Source organism: Carcharhinus amblyrhynchos, chromosome 31 (genome assembly GCF_965287045.1).
Source record: "Carcharhinus amblyrhynchos chromosome 31, sCarAmb.v2.hapA, whole genome shotgun sequence".
Lineage (NCBI taxonomy): Eukaryota > Metazoa > Chordata > Chondrichthyes > Carcharhiniformes > Carcharhinidae > Carcharhinus > Carcharhinus amblyrhynchos.
Window position 1 is genome coordinate 23,562,805 of NC_137354.1, and position 21,772 is coordinate 23,584,576.

The 21,772-nt window shown below is 49.2% G+C and overlaps 1 protein-coding gene across 1 annotated transcript in view; it reads right to left on the reverse strand.

Annotated features, from left to right (window-relative positions):
* LOC145360407 (sorbin and SH3 domain-containing protein 1-like) overlaps window positions 1-21,772 on the reverse strand; it is a 114,368-nt gene that overhangs the window by 83,231 nt on the left and 9,365 nt on the right. Inside the window, exons 4-7 of the mRNA XM_080215606.1 lie at window positions 21,363-21,425; window positions 18,266-18,313; window positions 11,079-11,208; window positions 5,402-5,516 (exon numbers count right to left, since the gene is read on the reverse strand). Of these exons, the coding sequence (XP_080071732.1) occupies window positions 5,402-5,516; window positions 11,079-11,208; window positions 18,266-18,313; window positions 21,363-21,425 (356 nt within the window). The remainder of the gene's footprint in view (window positions 1-5,401; window positions 5,517-11,078; window positions 11,209-18,265; window positions 18,314-21,362; window positions 21,426-21,772) is intronic.

The window sequence follows — 21,772 nt, forward strand, 5'->3', positions numbered from 1 at the left end:
ATGGAGACGTAAGCAAGCTAACAACATGGGTTGTTGGGAGAATGATGAAGGAGTCCAGTGAAGACTATACCCAAAGATCACGCAAATGCAAAGTCCACTTACGTCTCTTCCTGCTTGGCCTTCGTCATACTTGGAACGATACTCATTCTGCTTATTATTGTGGGCTGTGACGTTAGCCAGGATGGAAGACTGCCCTGGGTCTCTGTCGCCATCATCGGCCATCTTCTGGTGTAAAAATCTCAGTCAAATCGAGGTCACGATTCGGTCTATCTACCATCATGCACTTGGGGGGGGAGGGGTCAGGGTTCAAAGCCGAAAAGGGGCTGAACCCAACGTGCTGCGAGACAAGAAGGCATGCAGAAATATCTAGAGTTGCAAGATGGAAGCCAGATGAACAGAGTGGGATCTGGACAAAGTAGATACACACGCTGTTTCTGGTGAATGCCACTGGGGACCTCTGTACCCCAGTGACAGTCAGTGTGTGTGTGGGACCCGTACCCCAGTGAGAGTCAGTGTGTGTGGGACCTGTACCCCAGAGAGAGTCAGTGTGTGTGGGACCCGTACCCCAGTGAGAGTCAGTGTGTGTGGGACCCGTACCCCAGAGAGAGTCAGTGTGTGTGGGACCCGTACCCCAGTGAGAGTCAGTGTGTGTGGGACCCGTACCCCAGTGAGAGTCAGTGTGTGTGTGGGACCCGTACCCCAGTGAGAGTCAGTGTGTGTGGGACCCGTACCCCAGTGAGAGTCAGTGTGTGTGGGACCCGTACCCCAGTGAGAGTCAGTGTGTGTGTGGGACCCGTACCCCAGTGAGAGTCAGCGTGTGTGGGACCCGTACCCTAGTGAGAGTCAGTGTGTGTGGAACCCAGTGAGAGTCAGTGTGTGTGGGACCCGTACCCCAGTGAGAGTCAGTGTGAGTGGGACCCGTACCCCAGTGAGAGTCAGCGTGTGTGGGACCCGTACCCCAGTGAGAGTCAGCGTGTGTGGGACCCGTACCCCAGTGAGAGTCAGTGTGTGAGTGGGACCGGTACCCCAGTGAGAGTCAGTGTGTGTGTGGGACCCGTACCCCAGTGAGAGTCAGTGTGTGTGGGACCCGTACCCCAGTGAGAGTCAGTGTGTGTGTGGGACCCGTACCCCAGTGAGAGTCAGTGTGTGTGTGGGACCTGTACCCCAGTGAGAGTCAGTGTGTGTGTGGGACCCGTACCCCAGTGAGAGTCAGTGTGTGTGTGGGACCCGTACCCCAGTGAGAGCCAGTGTGTGTGGGACTCAGTGAGAGTCAGTGTGTGTGGGACTCAGTGAGAGTCAGTGTGTGTGGGACTCAGTGAGAGTCAGTGTGTGTGGGACTCAGTGAGAGTCAGTGTGTGTGGGACTCAGTGAGAGTCAGTGTGTGTGGGACTCAGTGAGAGTCAGCGTGTGTGGGACCCAGTGAGAGTCAGTGTGTGTGTGGGACCCGTACCCCAGTGAGAGCCAGTGTGTGTGGGACTCAGTGAGAGTCAGTGTGTGTGGGACTCAGTGAGAGTCAGTGTGTGTGGGACTCAGTGAGAGTCAGTGTGTGTGGGACTCAGTGAGAGTCAGCGTGTGTGGGACCCAGTGAGAGTCAGTGTCTGGGGAATTGTGTTGGGTGGGGAGGTGGGTGGGAGAAGGATGGTGAAACCGGCCCTCACGTTGTACAGAGTTTCACTCCCTGGCGTCTGTAGAATTTGTCTGCTGCTTTCATTCAGGACAGAAGGCAGAATGTGAGACAAAGAGCTTGCGTCCGTGTGGGTGTGCTGCATGCAAAACAGGAAGATCCAATCACCGTGACAAGCATCAAAGGAAATCCTCGATCCCAGCACCAACGTCCACAAGCAGCGGGCAGGCAAAGATGGTGCAAATCAAACGGTCTCCCCTCTGAAAATCCAAAGTCCCAGAATGGTGGCCATGCTCCTGTAACAGGGAATGATCCCCCAAGTCTTCCTATCAGCCACTTCTTTACTGATCTTTCACAGCGCAGCTTATTGACAAGATCTTGCAGAATTTGGAACTCAATATGAGACACGTGTGCAAAATATTTGCACGTGATTTCTTTTTGGGGGCTGCGTTCGGAATAGGATTTGATCTAATGAATAGTGCAATTGTTAAATGGAATGAGAACTTATAATTCAATGTGGTTTCGAAGTTTCATTTTTGCACGTGAACCCATTACCATTGAACTCCTTTCTGCAAAGCGGAGGACTTTGAATTTTTCCTTGGCTACCAGTAAAGGCTAGCGCGTTTAAAAAATAAGCTCCATTTCAAGTATAATCATCCTTTTTCTCCAGAGGAGAAATAGATCAAGATTCCAAAGCCATGGCTGTGATCAGTGTGGGGCGAGGTTATGGCTCGCGATAATTTGTTCGATGGTGGAACAGATTAGGGGCGAGATCCTCCTCAGGTTTGGGGAGGCACAGGGTCCAAGGGTTCAAATCCAGCCTTGGGTCACTGACTGTGTATGGAGTTTGCATGTTCTCCCCATGTCTGTGTGGGTTTCCTCCCACAGTTCCAATGACATGCTTGGTTAGGTGGATTGGCCATGCTAAATTACCCCTTAATGTCCAAAGAGGCGCAGGTTAGGTGGATTGACCATGCTAAATTGTCCCTTAATGTCCAAAGAGGCACAGGTTAGGTGGATTGGCCATGCTAAATTGCCCCTTAATGTCCAAAGAGGTACAGGTTAGGTGGATTGGCCATGCTAAATTGCCCCTCAGTGTCCACAGATAGACTCAAAGGTTTACAGAACAGGGCCCCCAACTTGTCCATGCTGCCCAGATTTTACCACTAAGTTAGTCCCAATTGCCCGCATTGGGCCCATATCCCTCGATACCCATCTTACCCATGTAACTGTCTAAATGCTTTTGAAAAGACAAAATTATACCTGCCTCTGCTACTACCTCTGGCAGCTTGTTCCACTCACCACCGTGTGTGAAAGAATTGCCCCTCTGGATCCTTTCCTCTCTCACCCTAAACCTACACCCACGAGTTTTAGACTCCCCTACCTTTGAAAAAGATATACTGGCCTTTATAGCGAGGGGGATAGAATATAAAAGTAGGGAGGTCTTGCTGCAACTGTACAGGGCACTGGTGAGGCCGCAGCTGGAGTACTGTGTGCAGTTTTGGTCGCCGCACTTGCGGAAGGATATATTGGCCTTGGAGGGAGTGCAGAGGAGGTTCACTAGGCTGATACCAGAGATGAGGGGGTTGGACTATTAAGAGAGACTAAATAGACTGGGTCTGTACTCATTGGAGTTTAGAAGGCTGAGGGGGGATCTTATAGAGACGTATAAGATAATGAAGGGGATGGATAGGGTAGAGGTAGAGAGATTCTTCCCGCTTAGAAAGGATAGCAGAACTAGAGGGCACAGCCTCAAGATAAGGGGGGTGCAGTTTAGATCGGAGTTGAGGAGGAATTTCTTCACTCAAAGGGTGGTGAATCTCTGGAATTCTCTGCCCATTGAAGTGGTGGAGGCTACCTCGTTGAATATATTTAAGTCACGAGTAGATAGGTTTCTGATAGACAGGGGAATTAAGGGTTATGGGGAGAAAGCGGGAAAGTGGAACTGATCTACTTCAGATCAGCCATGATCTTATTGAATGGTGGGGCAGGCTCGAAGGGCTAGATGGCCTACTCCTGCTCCTATTTCTTATGTTCTTATGTTGTTATATTGACAATCTAGCCAACCTGTGTCCCTCATTATTTTATAAACTTTGATAAGATCACCCGTAAGCCTCCTACGCTCCAGGGGAAAAAAAAATCTCAATCTACCCAACCTCTCCTTGTAACTCAAACCATCAAGTCCCAGTAGCGTTCTGGGTTAGGTGGATTGGCCATGGTAACTGTGGGGGGTTATGGGTAAGGGCTATTTTGGAGAGGCGGTGCAGATTTGACGGGCCAAATGGCCTCTTTCTGCTCTGCATGGATTCTACGGTTCTAAAAATCAGGTGATGTCCCACAATGGTAGCTTATAAGTGTGACCTTGCAGTCTGCTTCTGGTAACGAAGGTGCCATGGTAAAGGACACCCAGTCAGGCACTGGGCACATGTATGCCATTTAGAGAAACTGTTAGCCACCTTCTCTGTGCTTGCGGTCAGTGGCTGGAAGGGATGGCTGATACCTGGCTGGTTGGTTATCTGATTGCTGACGGCAGTGAGTCTCTGCCAGTGGGCACTCTGAGAGAATCACCATCTGGGCCCTGCGCCAAAGCTGCTGCCCTCCTGAAGAACCATCTGGACCCAAGTCCCCGTACAATCTGGACTCACACAAAAGGGCAGATTTTTGGCCATATGGATCTAAGACGGGCTTGTTGTTCAGTTTGGAGAGGATTTCCAGAATGTGGCTTTTGTGTTATAATTGTCATTTAAAGCGACCACTGAAAAACAAAAACGTGGGCAAGAAGATTCTCAGATTGGCTTTTTTTTGGAGACTGTAGCTGGCCATTTATTGGTGGCCTTTTTAAGCCAATAAATATTAGTACAGGAGAGGTCACTGACCTTAAAGGTGCTGCCTGATTGACTGAGCTTTTATTGGTAACATTCCCAGCCTTGAGCTCAGATTCGCAGCATCCACAGGATTTTGCTTTTGTCCCCTAATTTACGATTGGTTGAACCTGTGCCCCCATGACTAAAACGGACCAATCAGCATGGCTCCTTTAACTGGTGAGCGCCTGAACCACCGTAAATTTCAGGAATTATGGGACAAGGAAAATGGGATTAGCGCCACTTTAGAGGTAGTTAGTGTTACGGCGGCAGAGCGGTTAGCGCCGCTGCCTCATGGCACCAGGAAAGCGGGTTCGATTCCCAGCCTGGGTCGCTGCCTGTGTGAAGTCGGCACGTTCTCCCCTCGTCTGGATGGGTTTCCTCCGGGGGCTCCGGTTTCCCCCCGACAGTCCGAAAGACTTGCTGGGTCATGCTAAATTCTCCCTCCGCGTACCCGAACAGGAGTGTGGCGACGGGGAGATTTCCACAGTAACTTCATTGCCGTGTTAATGTAACCTACCGAGGAACTGGGGGGCAGGAGGAGGAAAATTTAGTCCTTCGAACCTGCTATGCCGTTCAATCAGACCGGTGCTGATCTCTCCCTGGTCTCAAACCCTTGTGATGCAAATAAACAAACTCAAAAAACTTAAACTTGGGTTATTATAGGAGCAGACTCGATGGGCTGAAGGGCCTTTTTTTGCACTGTATGACAGTGCGCAATTTTCTTTCCAGTGGCTGAAGACGAGGGTATTTGAACCGATCGAGATTTCATTCCACCCCATGCAGTTTTACTTTACCCTCTAGACATGCAGACTAACAAAGTTTGAAATTTGTTATTGGGTTAGGCAGGGGGCAGAGACAAGAGAAACGCGTTTGCGATTTAAGCAGCAAGGATCAGAAGCGCTCGGCGTTGTACCGTTTTCTCGTGAGCGAGCACTGAAGACTTTCCGGGTTCGTAATCATAAATGCTCTTGGGTTCCGCGCGGTACCGCCTTGTATCTGCCTTCTTGTCTAGTGGTGTCCAGTCATTCCTGGAAAACAAGGAGGGGGGAAAGAAAAAAAACTCAACTGTGGTATCTATGGAAACGAAGAACATCCTTGGCCTGTTTTTGGCCCTCTTTAATTCTTCCTTAGAAAAGCTGCCCTTTGATCTCGAGCAGAGGCTACACAAACTCATTGGGGATTCCTTGGCTACACAGAAACAATCCTGCTGCAGCCAGAATGGAAACTGGATCTTTCCAAGACCCTGTAGCTGTAAAACAACAAGGCCACCATGTGAAAAACCCACGCTCTTTCAAGCTGGATAAATATTTGGGTGATATATTATCTGAGTGCATGCAAACACTGGTCAACAGTGTTGATAAGATTATGAGGGGCATGGACAGAGTGGATAGACAGAAGTTTTTGCCCCCCCAGGGTTAATGGGGGTGGGTGGGCACAGGTTTAAGGTCTTGCTGCGACTGTACAGGGTACTGGTGAGGCCGCAGCTGGAGTACTGTGTGCCGTTTTGGTCACTGCACTTGCGGAAGGGTATTTTGGCCTTGGAGGGAGTGCAGAGGAGGTTCACTAGGCTGATACCAGAGATGAGGGGGTTGGACTTTGAAGAGAGACTAAATAGACTGGGTCTGTACTCGTTGGAGTTTAGAAGGCTGAGGGGGGATCTTATAGAGATGTATAAGATAATGAAGGGATGGATAGGGTAGAGGTAGGGAGATTCTTCCCGCTTAGAAAGGACAGCAGGACTAGAGGGCACAGCCTCAAGATAAGGGGGGGGGGGGGGGGGGCAGTTTAGATCAGAGTTGAGGAGGAACTTCTTCACTCAAAGGGTGGTGAATCTCTGGAATTCTCTGCCTGTTGAAGTGGTGGAGGCTGCCTCGCTGAATATATTTAAGTCACGGGTAGATAGATAGATAGGTAGGTAGATAGATCTAGGTGTATGTGTACATTGATCCCTGAAAGTTGGGAATCAAGTAGATAAGGTAGTTAAGAAGGCGTACGGTGTCTTGGCGTTTATTGGTAGGGGGATTGAATTTAGGAGTCGCAGCGTCATGTTGCAACTGTACACTACTCTGGTGCGGCCGCACTTGGAGTACTGTGTGCAGTTCTGGTCCCCACATTACAGGAAGGATGTGGAGGCTTTGGAGAGGGTGCAGAGGAGGTTTACCAGGATGTTGCCTGGTATGGAGGGGAGGTCATATGAGGAGAGACTGAGGGATTTGGGGTTGTTTTCGCTGGAAAGAAGGCGGCTAAGAGGGGATCTTATTGAAACATATAAGATGATTAGAGGTTTAGATAGGGTGGATAGTGATAGCCTTTTTCCTCGGATGGAGAATGCTAGCACGAGGGGGCATGGCTTTAAATTAAGGGGTGGTAGTTATAGGACGGATGTCAGGGGTAGGTTCTTTACCCAGAGGGCGGTGAGGGATTGGAATGCCCTGCCTGTTGCAGTTGCAAATGTGCCTAGTTTGGGGGCGTTTAAGAGATTTGTGGATAGGTTTATGGACGAAAAGGGATTGGTTTAGATTAGTGGGTCAGTGTTTTTTTTTAAAAAAACTGGTCGGCGCAACATCGTGGGCCGAAGGGCCTGTTCTGCGCTGTAATGTTCTATGTTCTATAGGTTTCTGATAGACAGGGGAATTAAGGGGAGAGAGGGGGAAAGTGGAACTGACCCACTTCAGATCAGCCATGATCTTATTGAATGGTGGGGCAGGCTCGAAGGGCTAGATGGCCGACTCCTGCTCCTATTTCTTATGTTAAGGTGCAAGGGGCAAAGTTTAAAGGAGATGTACAAGGCAGATTTTTTTACACAGAGGCTGGAACTCGCTGCCGGGACAGGTAACGGAAGCAGATACGATAGTGACTTCTAAGGGGCGTCTGGACAAATACATGAATAGGATGGGAATAGAGGGATACATTCCCCGGAAGGGTAGGGGGCTTTAGTTCAGTCGGGCAGCATGGTCGGTCCAGGCTTGGAGGGCCGAAGGGCCTGTTTCTGTGCTGTAATTTTCTTCGTTCTAACAAGTCTGTTTCTCCAGTGGGGAAATCTCTCAGCATTGTGGAGATGATTCTTGCAATTAGGACTTGGAAGTTACTGCACATATACAGGCCCAACTGATGTCTTACTACGTTAGGAGGGGGGGATTTTACGAAAGTGGTATTGTCCCTCTACATTTTATTCTAGGTTTTTGATTATATTATCTGATTATTATTGCAAGTGATGAACTTAGAGGGCTATGAAGAAAGGGCAGGAGAACGGGACGAGCTGGGTGGCCTTGCAGGCTCAATGGGCCAAATGGCCTCCTTCTGCACTGTAGGGATTTCCACGATGAGCTGTTTCGGGAGCCGGTGCAGACACAATGGACTAAACAACCTCCCTCTGTGCTGTGAAATTCTATGATTCGTTTATAAACCAATAGCAGCTAAAGCCAGTCCAAAAGCGCAAAATATGAGCAATAAGAACATCAGAAATAGGAGCAGGAGTAGGCCATCTAGCCCTTCGAGCCTGCCCCGCCATTCAATAAGATCATGGCTGATCTGAAGTGGATCAGTTCCACGTTCCCGCTTTCTCCCCATAACCCTTAATTCCCCTATCAGAAACCTATCTACCCGTGACTTAAATATATTCAGCGAGGCAGCCTCCACCACTTCAATGGGCAGAGAATTCCAGAGATTCACCACCCTTTGAGTGAAGAAGTTCCTCCTCAACTCTGATCTAAACTGCCCCCCCACTTATTTTGAGGCTGTGCCCTCTAGTCCTGCTATCCTTTCTAAGCGGGAAGAATCTCTCTCCCTCTACCCTATCTATCCCCTTCATTATCTTATACGTCTCTATAAGATCCCCCCTCAGCCTTCTAAACTCCAACGAGTACAGACCCAGTCTATTTAGTCTCTCTTCATAGTCCAACCCCCTCATCTCTGGTATCAGCCTAGTGAACCTCCTCTGCACTCCCTCCAAGGCCAAAATATCCTTGCGCAAGTGTGGCGACCAAAACTGCACACAGTACTCCAGCTGCGGCCTTACCAGTGCCCTGTACAGTTGCAGCAAGACCTCCCTGCTTTTATATTCTATCCCCCTCGCTATAAAGGTCAACATCCCATTCGCCTTCCTGATCACCTGCTGCACCTGCAAACACCATTACACAATCCAGGTAGAACATAGAACATTCCAGCGCAGTACAGGCCCTTCGGCCCTCGATGTTGCGCCGACCAGTGGAACCAGTCTAATGACCCTCTAACCTAAACTATTCCAATGTTATCCATATACCTATCCACTGACCATTCGAACGCCCTTAAAGTTGGCGAGTCCACAACTGCTGCAGGCAGGGCATTCCACGCCCTTACTACCCTCTGAGTAAAGAACCTACCTCTGACATCCATCCTATAATTACCACCCCTCAATTTAAAGCTATGTCCCCTCGTGTTAGCCATCACCATCCGAGGAAAAAGGCTCTCACTGTCCACCCTATCTAATCCTTTGATCGTCTTGTAGGTAGAGCTTACATTTACAGGTTTTATTTTAAAAAATGGACACACTTGCATTTACACAGAGCCTTTCATGACATCAGGAGAGCCAATGAACTCCTCCTGAAGTGTGGGAAAACGAGGCAACTAATTCAAGCACAGCAGGATCCAACAACTAGCAACGCGACAAATTATCTGTTTTAGTGATGTTGGTTAAGGGGTAAATAATGATCAGGACGTGAGGGAAAACACCACAGGCCTGTTCAATTCACTCTAGAGGGCCAACAGGCCCCTCAGTTTAAATATCGAAAATTTCTATGGTTCTATGGTTCTGGAGCGTAGAGGGGGGATTTGATAGAGGTGTATAAGATGAGATTGGTATAGATAGAGTGAATGCAAGCAGGCTTTTTCCACTGAGGCTAGGGGAGAAAAAAAACCAGAGGGCATGGGTTAAGGGTGAAAGGGGAAAAGTTTAAAGGGAATATTAGGGGGGGTTCTTCACGCAGAGAGTGGTGGGAGTGTGGAATGAGCTGCCGGATAAATGCGGGGTCACTTTTAACATTTAAGAAAAACTTTGATGGGTTCATGGATGAGAGGGGTGTGGAGGGATATGGTCCAAGTGCAGGTCAGTGGGACTAGGCAAAAAATGGTTCAGCACAGACAAGAAGGGCCAAAAGGCCTGTTTCTGAGCTGTAATTTTCTATGGTTCTATGGGAAGTCAACCCTTGACAACAAAGGCGACGGACATTCAGCACGTCTGCTCTGACTCTCATCAACTTTTACAGATGCACCATAGAAAGCATCCTCTCTGGATGTATCACAGCTTGGTATGGGCTTCTGCTCTGCCCAAGACTGCAAGAAACTACAAAAGGGTTGTGAATGTAGCCCAATCCCATCACACAAACCAGCCTCCCATCCATTGACTCTGTCTACACTTCCCGCTGCCTCGGGAAAAGCAGCCGGCATAATTAAGAACCCCACAGACATTCTCTCTTCCACTGTCTTCTGTCGGGTAGAACATACAAAAGTCTAAGGTCACGTACCAACCGACTCAAGAACAGCTTCTTCCCTGCTGCCGTCAGACTTTTGAATGGACCTACCTCGCATTAAGTTGATCTTTCTCTACACCCTCGCTATGACTGTCACACTAAATTCTGCACCAAATCTTTTCCTTCTCTTCTACGTACTCTATGCTTTCTCTGTGTAGCATGCAAGAAACAATACTGTTCATTGCATCCCAATACGTGACAATAATAAATCAAATTGGGGGGGAGCGACTGGGAGGAATGAGTGAGAGGGGGACAATTGGGAGAGGGATTGGATCAGGAGGAAGTGTGAGATCTGTTGGGTGTGAGAGGGATTGTATCAGTGTTTGTCATCAGCATTGCAGAGAAAGGCCAGCTCCTGCCCCTCTTGGCTCCACACTCAGGTAAGTACATCTATTCAAGGGTTACCTTTCTGTTGGATGTCTGCAACAGGCCTTTGTAGATCTGACGGGTTACTCACTATGTTTAACTGAATGGATAAAGACCTCAAACAAGCATCAGACCCCTAGCTGTACCCCTACATTCTGCCCCCTATGTATGGCATGCTTTGTCTGTATAGTGCACAAGGAACAATAATTTTCACTGTATCCCAATACACGTGACAACAATAAGTTGAATCAGATCACAATATTTCTGCAGTCCCGGCAGCAGAGAGCCCTGGTTAGAGTGGGATTTGAACTGATTCAGGAGGTGAGCGTGCTAGCTGACCAAGCAAGACGCACTATCTGTAACCCCCGTGACTTGCCTGGGTTTGCAAAACCTCACTTACTGTACTGTCTGGAGACAATACACATCTCTTTAAACTGTGATCAGTGCTCCTTCCACTCACATTATCAGCCACTTCAGGTCTTGAACAGCAGGTTAGGTGTAAGGATTCGCATTCTAATCAGTAATCTCTAAACTGTCTGTGCTTTATATGCTCTGTCTGAGGCCAGAACTCTCCATTCACCTGACGAAGGGACTAACCCGAAAGCTTGCGAGTATATTATCAAATGAATAGGTTGGACTAAAACCTGGTGTTGTCAGACTTTTCACAAGCAAGAGAAGCCAGATGAAGGGTAAGACAGTGACAAGTGCAGACTCTACCTTTCAGAGAACGGTTTCAGCGATGACGAACGGGTGGGTAGAGGCAGTGTGGCTGACCTTCGCTCAAGCATCTCCGAGTCGATGGTGTCTCCGGTACTTTTGGAGCGAGGGACAATGGTCTGACTTTTCACTGCAGACAGGAGACGGAATCAGTTAGGGGGAGAAAGCTCAGCAGTAATTACACCTCCCTTCCGCCAACACCCCCCTCCCAGCTGCCAGTTCGACAGACCAAGAAAATTGAGGTCTCGTCTCTGGAGTTAACTGATCTTGTACGTTTACGGTGCGAGGGGAGAGATACAAGAAGGTCCAGGGGCAGTTTTTTTTCAACAGAGGGTGCTGAGTGGCTGGAATGAGCTGCCAGAGATAGTAGGTACAATTCTGTCTTTAAAAAGCATTTAGACAGCTACATGGGAAGATGGGTATAGAGGGATATGGGCCAAACGTGGGCAATCAGGACTAACTTAGTGGTTAAGAAAAAGGGGTAGCATGGACAAGTTGGGTCGAAGGGCCTGTTTCCATGTTGCAAATCTCTCTGACTCTATTTCAATGGGGCAACCAAAAGGGGCAATAAATAGTCTTCATTCTTCTGGGTTAGAAAGAACTCAAACTGCAGCGCACTGCTGCCTCTCAGCGCCAGGGACCCAGGTTCGATTCCCGGCTTGGGTCACTGTCTGCGTGGAGTTGGCACATTCTCCCCGTATCTGTGTGGGTTTCCTCCGGATGCTCCTAAACCCCCCGCCAAAGACATGCAGGCTAGGGTGCATTGGCCATACTAAATTCTCTCTCAGTGTACCCGAACAGACGCCGGAGTGTGGCGACTAGGGGATTTTCACAGGAACTTCACTGCAGTGTTAATGCGAGCCGAATTGTGACGCTAAACTTTAAAAAAAACTTTAACTCAATTGGCCGCACTAACTGCTTGGTGACACGTGATGTTGACGGGAATGGTCTAACCCATTGCGTTCCTGTCACTGAGCCATAGGTTAAGTTCAAAGAACAAAGGGCAATACAGCACAGGAAACAGGCCCTTCGGCCCTCCAAGCCTGCACCGCTCATGGGTCATAAGAACATAAGAAATAGGAGCAGGAGTCGGCCATCTAGCCCTTCGAGCCTGCCCCGCCATTCAATAAGATCATGGCTGATCTGAAGTGGATCAGTTCCACATTCCCGCCCTCTCCCCATAACCCTTAATCCCCTCTCTTATCAAAAACCCATCAACCCGCATCTTAAAAATATTTAGCGAGGCAGCCTCCACCACTTCAACGGGCAGAGAATTCCAGAGATTCACCACCCTTTGAGTGAAGAAGTTCCTCCTCAACTCCGTTCTAAACCGCTCCCCCCCCCCCCCCAACTTTATCTTGAGGCTGTGCCCCCGAGTCCTACTGTCCTTTCTGAGCGGGAAGAGTCTCTCCACCTCTATCCTATCCATCCCATTCATCATCTTATACATCTCAATGAGATCTCCCCTCATTCTTCTAAACTCTAACGAGTACAAGCCTAGTTTATTCAGCCTCTCCTCATAGCTCAACCCCCTCAACTCCGGCATCAGCCTAGTGAACCTCCTCTGCACTCCCTCCAAGGCCAAAATATCCTTGCGTAAGTGCGGCGACCAAAACTACACACAGTACTCCAGCTGCGGCCTCACCAATGCCCTATACAGCTGCAGCAAGACCTCCCTACTTTTATATTCAATCCCCCTCGCGATGAAGGCCAGCATCCCATTCGCCTTCCTGACCACCTGCTGCACCTGCAGGCTGGGTTTTTGCGACTCATGCACAAGGACTCCCCAGGTCCCTCTGCACCGTCGCCTGCTGCAGTTTTTCGCGGTCCAACTAGACCATTCTTCTGTATCCCTCCATTCCCAGTCTGCTCATGTGTCTATCCAGGTAAGTCTTAAACGATCCCAGCGTGTCCGCCTCCACCACCCTGCTTGGCAGCGCATTCCAGGCCCTCACCACCCTCTGTGTAAAATACGTCCCTCTGATATCTGAGTTATACCTCGCCCCCCTCTCACCTTGAACCTCATGATCGTCACCTCCGACCTGGGAAATAGCTTCCCACTGTTCACCCTATCCATACCCTTCTATTAAGTCTCCCCTCATTCTCCGTCTTTCCAGGGAGAACAGCCCCAGTTTACCCACTCTGTCACAAACGGAGAAAAGACACTTAAGACCCTGATTCTACAGCACTCCCCGGAGCCCACGCTCGCTAAGAACGCATTCGCTTTTCAGAGAATTAGTTAGTCCGAGGAGAAAACTAATTTTGGACAATCTCTGTAAATAAGGAGGCCGTGACTGCTTGAGGGAGGGAGAGAGCGATGGTTCCATTACAGAGCTATGTTAATTTAATACTAATAAATAAGCCTGGGCCTGGTCTCAAGATACCGTGGAGTAATGCCAAAGCAGGGAATCGATGCTTAATGAAGAGAACGAAGGAAAGATAAAAGCTAATGGGAAACAGGATGGGGGGGAGGAACCAGGAAATGGCAGCGTGCCCAATTGCAACAAATTCACTTTCCTGCTGAGAGAACAGAATCGTAGAGTCCCTACAGTGCAGGAGGAGGCCATTTGGCCCATCGAGCCTGCGCCAACCACAATCCTCCCCCACGCTCTATTCAAAGAACAACACAGCAAACAGGCCCTTCTGCCCTACTAGCCCGCGCCGCCATTGTAACATTCAGTGAGCACCCTCTTCTACCTATGACCATTGTCTACGCCTATTGGACTCCACAATAAAGGTGTGCAAGTTTACAGAATTATAACCAGATTGAGGGGAGACCAATTTAGGGACAATTTGTTAACAGCAATCAGCCTAAGAGCACGGTTTTGGGGTGTGGGAGGAAACCGGAGCACCCAGAGAAAACCCACGCAGGCACGGGGAGAATGTGCAAATCCGCTCACGCTAAGGTCAACTTATCATGGCCAATCAACCTAACCCGCACGTCTTTGGACTGCGGGAGGAAATCGGAGTACCCAGAAGAAACCCACGCAGACATGGGGAGAATGTGCAAACTCCACACAGACCCGAGCCGGGAATCGAACCCAGTGTCCCTGACATTGTGAGGCAGCAGTGTTAACCCACTGTGCCGCCCCAGGTCTTGCCATGCATATTTGGGTTGCTAGTGACAATACTCTGGCAACAGGATTAACTTCCATTTGACACGTCTCAAAGAAACCAAAATATTAAATCATTACGGCTGAAGTCAGCTACGTCAAGCCACTCGCGATGGAAATTAATTAAACAGCTAATTTGTTCTGTTATTGCATGCTGTCTCATACTTTCCTCAAATTCAGAGTGAGGAAACGCAATGGGGAATGGTACATATTTCACATAACCAGATAGTACTGAACATAAGAGCATAAGAAATAGGAGCAGGAGTAGGCCATCTAGCCCTTCGAGCCTGCCCCGCCATTCAATAAGATCATGGCTGATCTGAAGTGGATCAGTTCCACTTTCCCGCTTTCTCCCCATAACCCTTAATTCCCCTGTCTATCAAAAACCTATCTACCCGTGACTTAAATATATTCAGCGAGGTAGCCTCCACCACTTCAACGGGCAGAGAATTCCAGAGATTCACCACCCTTTGAGTGAAGAAGTTTCTCCTCAACTCCGATCTAAACTGCACCCCCCTTATCTTGAGGCTGTGCCCTCTAGTCCTGCTGTCCTTTCTAAGCGGGAAGAATCTCTCTACCTCTACCCTATCCATCCCCTTCATTATCTTATACATCTCTATAAGATCCCCCCTCATCCTTCTGAACTCCAATGAGTACAGACCCAGTCTATTTAGTCTCTCTTCATAGTCCAACCCCCTCATCTCCGGTATCAGCCTAGTGAACCTCCTCTGCACTCCCTCCAAGGCCAATATATCCTTCCGCAAGTGCGGTGACCAAAACTGCACACTGACGCGGGGCAATGTTTCATTCCAAGCTTCATGGCATTGTGGCGGCCACAGTCACGTCACGGTGGCACAGTGGTTAGCACTGCTGCCTCACAGCTCCAGGCTCCCAGGTTCGATTCCTGCCTTGAACCACAGTTTGTGAGATGTTTGCACGTTCTCTGCGTGGGTTTCCTCCGGGTGCTCCGGTTTCTTCCCACACTCCAAAGACGCGCAGGTTAGCTGGATTGGCCGTGCTAGATTGATTGCCCCTTAGTGTCGGGGGGATTAGTCGGGCAAATATGTGGGGGTTACAGGGAAAGGGTTGGGTGGGATTGTTGTCAGTGCAGGCAATGGCTTCCTTCTGCATTGTAGGTGTTCTAATGGCGATCATCAGGAAAGCTGGAGCAGGCTCGAAGGGGCCGAGTGGTCTACCCCTGTCCCTTTTACAGAATGTGGTTCATCGACCCCCTCCCAGAACAGCACCCCCTGTTGATCCAGTGCAATATTTCTCTTCCTTCCTCCTGTTGAATGTTTAGACCCTAGTTTTTGACACTGATGACACTTTGACACTTTGGGCGCCGTACTTACGCAAGGATATTTTGGCCTTGGAGGGAGTGCAGAGGAGGTTTACTAGGCTGATGCCGGAGTTGAGGGGGTTGAGCTATGAGCAGAAGCTGAATAAACTAGGCTTGTACTCGTTAGAGTTTAGAAGAATGAGGGGAGATCTCATTGAGACGTATAAGATGATGAATGGGATGGATAGGATAGAGGTGGAGAGACTCTTCCCGCTCAGAAAGGATAATAGGACTAGGGGGCACAGCCTCAAGATAGAGGGGGGGGGGCGCGGTTTAGAACGGAGTTGAGGAGGAACTTCTTCACTCAAAGGGTGGTGAATCTCTGGAATTCTCTGCCCGTTGAAGTGGTGGAGGCTACCTCGCTAAATATATTTAAGACGCGGGTTGATGGGTTTTTGATAAGAGAGGGGATTAAGGGTTATGGGGAGAGGGTGGGAATGTGGAACTGAGCCACGACAGATCAGCCATGATCTTATTGAATGGCGGGGCAGGCTCGAAGGGCTAGATGGCCTACTCCTGCTCCTGTTTCGTATGTTCTTATGAGCTGAGTGGCCTTTCCCACTGACATGTCTCTGACGACCAGTGCCATCAGCAGTTGGGCAGTCATCGCGCTCCGGGGTAGGCCCAGAATGCTCAAATTCAGCATTACACTCGAGAATATCTCCAGCAAGCCACTGGCTTCATTTTTTTTATTCACGGGCTGGCATAAAAATACGGGAAAATGATTATTTCTCCATCCTCGGCTGCCTGACCTGCCGCGTGACATGGGTTAAACTTTGGGGAATACATTTTCATGGGAACTGGAAGGGAAAAGAAATCCCAAATCGAGTTCCATCTGTTCGGTGTGAACATACAAACTCGGATAGGCCATTCAATCCCTCGAGCCCATTCCACCATTCAAGCAAAATCAGGGGCTGATCTAATTTTAGTCTCACCTTCCTCCCGTTGTTAATCAAGAATATATCCAGATCAGAAAATTCACAGCTTCCACTGCCTCTCCGGGAAGAGAGTTCCGGAGACTCCCCAACCCTCAAGAGAGGCAAATTCTCCTCATCTCCGTCTTAAATAGGCAACCCCTTATTTTTAAAACAGTGAACCCACTCCCCACAAACTCCAAATTCCCTCACAAGAGGGAAAAACCTCTCTCACCCGCACATCACTAGATGATTCCAAGTTGGCGTAAATTTAAGAGATTTCCGTGCCTTTGTGCGCTTTCACTGCATTTTCACTGGAGCCGGAACGCAATAAGGGATTGGACAGTTCGAGAAATTATATCGAGAGGTGTGATCGGTTCAGACTGCAGCCTCTTATTGGTTGCTTCCAATAAACCAATCAGAAAACCCTTTAACTTTCATGGCAAATAGGGCCTGGGTGGAGAAGTGGAGGGTGATGGGCCGAGTGGCCTCCCTCCATACTGTAAGGGTGCTATGATTCTACCAGAGAAGTGGGGAGGCGACGGCCGAGTGGTGTTATCACTGGATTATTAATCCAGAAAAACCAGCTAATGTTCTAGAGGCCCGGGTTCGAATCCCACCACGGCAGATGGTAGAATCTGAATTCAATAAAAAATACATAAGAAATAGGAGCAGGAGTAGGTCATCTAGCCCCTCGAGCCTGCCCCGCCATTCAATAAGATCATGGCTGATCTGAAGTGGATCAGTTCCATTTTCCCGCTTTCTCCCCATAACCCTTAATTCCCCTGTCTATCAGAAACCTATCTACCCGCGACTTAAATATATTTAGCGAGGTAGCCTCCACCACTTCAACGGGCAGAGAATTCCAGAGATTCACCACCCTTTGAGTGAAGAAGTTCCTCCTCAACTCCAATCTAAACTGTCCCCCCTCTTATCTTGAGGCTGTGCCCTCTAGTCCTGCTATCCTTTCTAAGCGGGAAGAATCTCTCTACCTCTACCCTATCCATCCCCTTCATTATCTTATACGTCTCTATAAGATCCCCCCTCAGCCTTCTAAACTCCAACGAGTACAGACTCAGTCTATTTACAAGATTCTACTCATGACCACGAAACCATTGTTGATTGTCGGAAAAACCCAAATGGTTCGCACGACAGCTCAGTGACTATCACTGTTTGCTGTGCAGACACATGGATTTGGGTTGGTGTCTGTGGGAGTTTGCGCATTCTCCCCGTGCTTGCGTGGGTTTCCTCCTACACCCCCAAAGATGTGCTCTTAGGCTGATTGGTGTTAACAAATTGTCCCTAAATTAGTCTCCCCTCAATGTGGAACGCCATAAGCATAGACAAGGATCATGGGTGGAGGGGGGACTCGATGTTAAAATGGCGGCGCGGGCTCGTTGGGCCTGTTTCCCAGGCTGTGCTGTTCTTTGCAATCTGCCGTCCTTACCTGGTCTGGCCTAATGTGAATCTGGAGCCGCCCAACTGCCCTCGGGCAACTAGGGATGGGCAATAAATGTTGGGCCAACCAACGACGCCCATGAATGAGTAAAACAAAACCCACGGGATTGGCAATTTTGCAACTCCCTCAATATTGGCTGTGAAACTGGGCACAGCGTCAAGCTAACAGTCTTCCCAATTCTATCAGTTTCCCGATGGTCTCCAACTTAACGTGCAAACTAATCGTGGATAATTCCCAATCCCAATGAATTGGGATTACTGAGGCTGCTGCGATTGTACTGAACAGTAGGGGGGGGGGGGCCTCTTCAAGGGGCCGAATGGCCTCGTCCTGCTCGGAGATTGAACGAGGAGGATGATACTCACTGTCCTCAGAGTAATGGTAGCGTGGGGAGTAATACTCCAAATCGTCATCTGAAAGTAAAACAAATGATAATGAGAAGACCGATGTCGTGAACTGGAGCATTTCGCACACATTCCTGACTAACTGATGGCCCCCCTCCCCCCCCAAGACCTTCCCTTCATCTCCTGGGTCATTTAAAATTGGCCATTGCTCCCCACTGGAAAACGCGTGCAAACTACCTGAACACACGGCCTTGCGTACAAAGCGGAAAGATCAGAGGGGTCACCAACCGTGCAATTAGCCCTGGACCTTCCAGAAACTTCTAAACCTCCCAGAGCTGGAGATTCCCCAGCCAAGCACGTCTTTGGAAAATGGCCGCCTCCCGCCATCGCCTTTCCACTTCCCGCCTGCGCTCGAACGAGGAATGTTTATCTTTGCTCGGTGTTTATCCGGCTGAACTCCGGATTGAAGCTGTGATCCCACAGTTGGCCCCACCCCTTACCCGTTCCCCGAGACCTGACTTACTTTGGGCTTCACCTAAAGCCAAGTCTCCTTCGACAGGAGGCTTAACCGCCCCAAGCTCGCTGGGTTCACATCGTGGGGAAGGAGGCCACTCGGCCCACAATGCCCGTACCAGCCCTTTGAAAGAGTCACGGTATTGTTACGGTGTAAGAGGAGGCCATTCAGCCCATCAGGTCTGCACCAGCTCTCCAGAAGACCATTGTTGACTTTGCCATTCCCCTGCCTTTTCCCCCGTACATTGTTTCTATCCAAATAATCATTCTAATACCCTCTTGAATGCCTCGATTGAAGCTTCCTCCAGGCAGAACATTCCAGAACCCAACCACTCGTTTTTCTCACATCACATTTTCTTCTTTCGCAAATCACTTTTAATCTGTGCCCTCTCACTCTCGATCGAACAGGAACAGTTTCTCCCTGTCCAGCCCCCTCACAATGTGGGGCATCTAGAAATCACAGAACCCCTACAGTCCAGAAAGAGGCCATTCGGCCCATCGAACACACACTGACCACAATCCCACCCAAGCCATATCTCTCCATATTATACTCACTAATCCCTCTAACCTACACCTCTCAGGACACTGAGGGGCAATTTTAGCCTGGTCAGTCAACCTAACCCGCACATCTTTGGACTGTGGGACGAAACCGAAGCACCCGGAGGAAACCCACGCAGACACGAGGAGAATGTGCAAACTCCACACAGACAGTGACCCGAGCCGGGAATCGAACCCAGGACCCTGGAGCCGTGAAGCAGCAGTGCTAACCCACTGTGCCACCCAAATCTCTATCAAATCTCCCCTTAGCCGCCTTCTCTCCAATCTATGTAACTAAAGCTTTAGATTCCTGGAACCATTCTTGCAAACCTCTTCTGCCCTCTCTCCAATGTGTTCATATCCTTCCTATAGTGTGGCACCCAGAAATATACAAAATATTCCAGCTGAGGTTTAGCATCTTGTACAAATTCAGCATAACCTCCTTGCTATTGTGCTTTGCACCCTTATTAGTAAAGCCCAGAATATCATATATTGTATTAACTGCTCTCTCCGTCAGTGATTAACATTTATACCCAGCTCCCTCTGCTTCTGCACCCGCTTAAGAATTTTACCCCGTAGATGATGATGTCTCTCCATGATCCTCTTAGCAAAATACATCACCTCACACATTGAACTGTATCTGCCACCTGCCAGCCCACTCCACCAACTTGTCTACGTCCTTCTGAACTTCCTCACTGCCCTCTTCACAGTATCACCAGCAAATCCCCTGCATCACTACAGCCAGTCAATCATCTTTTCTCACTCGCTAGTCAAATGTCTAATTCCTGTTTGAAAGTTATTCCTGAATCCATTCAGCTCCCTTTCAGCCAAGGCATTCTCATCCAAACCTGCTGAGTAAAACAGTTCCCTCATCTCCCATCTGGTTCTTTTCCAGGCAACCCTATATCAGTGTCGTAGAATCCCCAATGTACAGAAAGAGGTCATTCAGATCATCCAGTCTGCTCTGGCTCTCCAAAAAAAGCACCTCACCCAGGCCCACTTCACCCACCCGCACCTGCCCATAAGCCTGCACATTTAGCATGGTCAATCCACCTAACCTACACATCTTTGGACACTAGGGGACAATTTAGCATGGCCAATCCACCTAACCTGCACATCTTTGGACACTAAGAGGCAATTTACCCTGGCCAATTCCCCCTAACCTACACTTCTTTGGACACTAAGGGGCAATTTAGCATGGCCAATCCACCTAACCTACACATCTTTGGACATTAAGGGACAATTTAGCATGGCCAATCCACCTAACCTACACATCTTTGGACACTAAGGGGCAATTTAGCATGGCCAATCCACCTAACTACACTTCTTTGCACACTAAGGAACAATTTAGCATGGCCAATTCCCCCGAACCTACACATCTTTGGATACTAAGGGACAATTTAGCATGGCCAATCCACCTAACCTACACATCTTTGGACACTAAGGGGCAATTTAGCATGGCCAATCCACCTAACTACACATCTTTGCACACTAAGGGACAATTTAGCATGGCCAATTCCCCTGAACCTACACATCTTTGGACACTAAGGGGCAATTTAGCATGGCCAATCCACCTAACTACACTTCTTTGGACACTAAGGGACAAGTTAGCATGGCCAATCCACCTAACTCGCACATCTTTGGACTGTGGGAGAAACCCAGAGCACCCGGAGGAAACCCACACAGACACAGGGAGAGGGCACAGACTCCGCACAGTGACCCGAGCTGGGAATCGAACCCAGGTCCCTGGCGCTGAGAGGCAGCAGTGCGAACCACCGTGCCACCGTGTCCTCGTAGTTACCGACTAAGTTTCTCCTTTGGGCCCCCGATTTTGAACACCAATATTAAATCTCCCCTTGACCGCTTCTGCTCTTAGGAGGGCTGCTCCAGCTACCCCCCCCCACTCCCCACCCGCACTTCTCCACGGGAGTGAAGTCCCTCACCCCCGTTACCCCTAAGGTTGGGCAACAGTTTCTGATCACGATGCAGAGGAGATTACGGGAAGGGGTGGGGGGGGGGGGACTCCAGGGGCACGCGAGGCAGCTGAGAAGAGGAGGAAAAAAGGTACCTTCGAGAATCTCCCTCTGGGCAACCTCAGAGAAGACATAGGTTGGGGTGTAAGTGATCTTTTCTGAAGGAAGAAATGGGAAACAAGGAACGAAAATGGATGATGAGAACAAGCAGCAGCTAATCGAAAAGGAGGAACACACATCTGAGAAAGGGACACACGGAGAAGCGGAAATGAACGGAGAACGTGGACAGCTGTGCTAACATGGAGCCCACACAGAAACCCCTTCTCCCACCTAAAGCCAAGGGGCTTTTCCCGGGTGCACAACAAAAGGGAGCACTCCACCTGCGAGCTATTCGGCTCGGAGGGGCCTCACACTCAAGGCCGATCCTCCCCTCCTTCTGCACGTACACACACATTCAAGCAAGGAAGTGGGGGGGGAAAAAGGCCTTAAATTTGACCCATTTCCT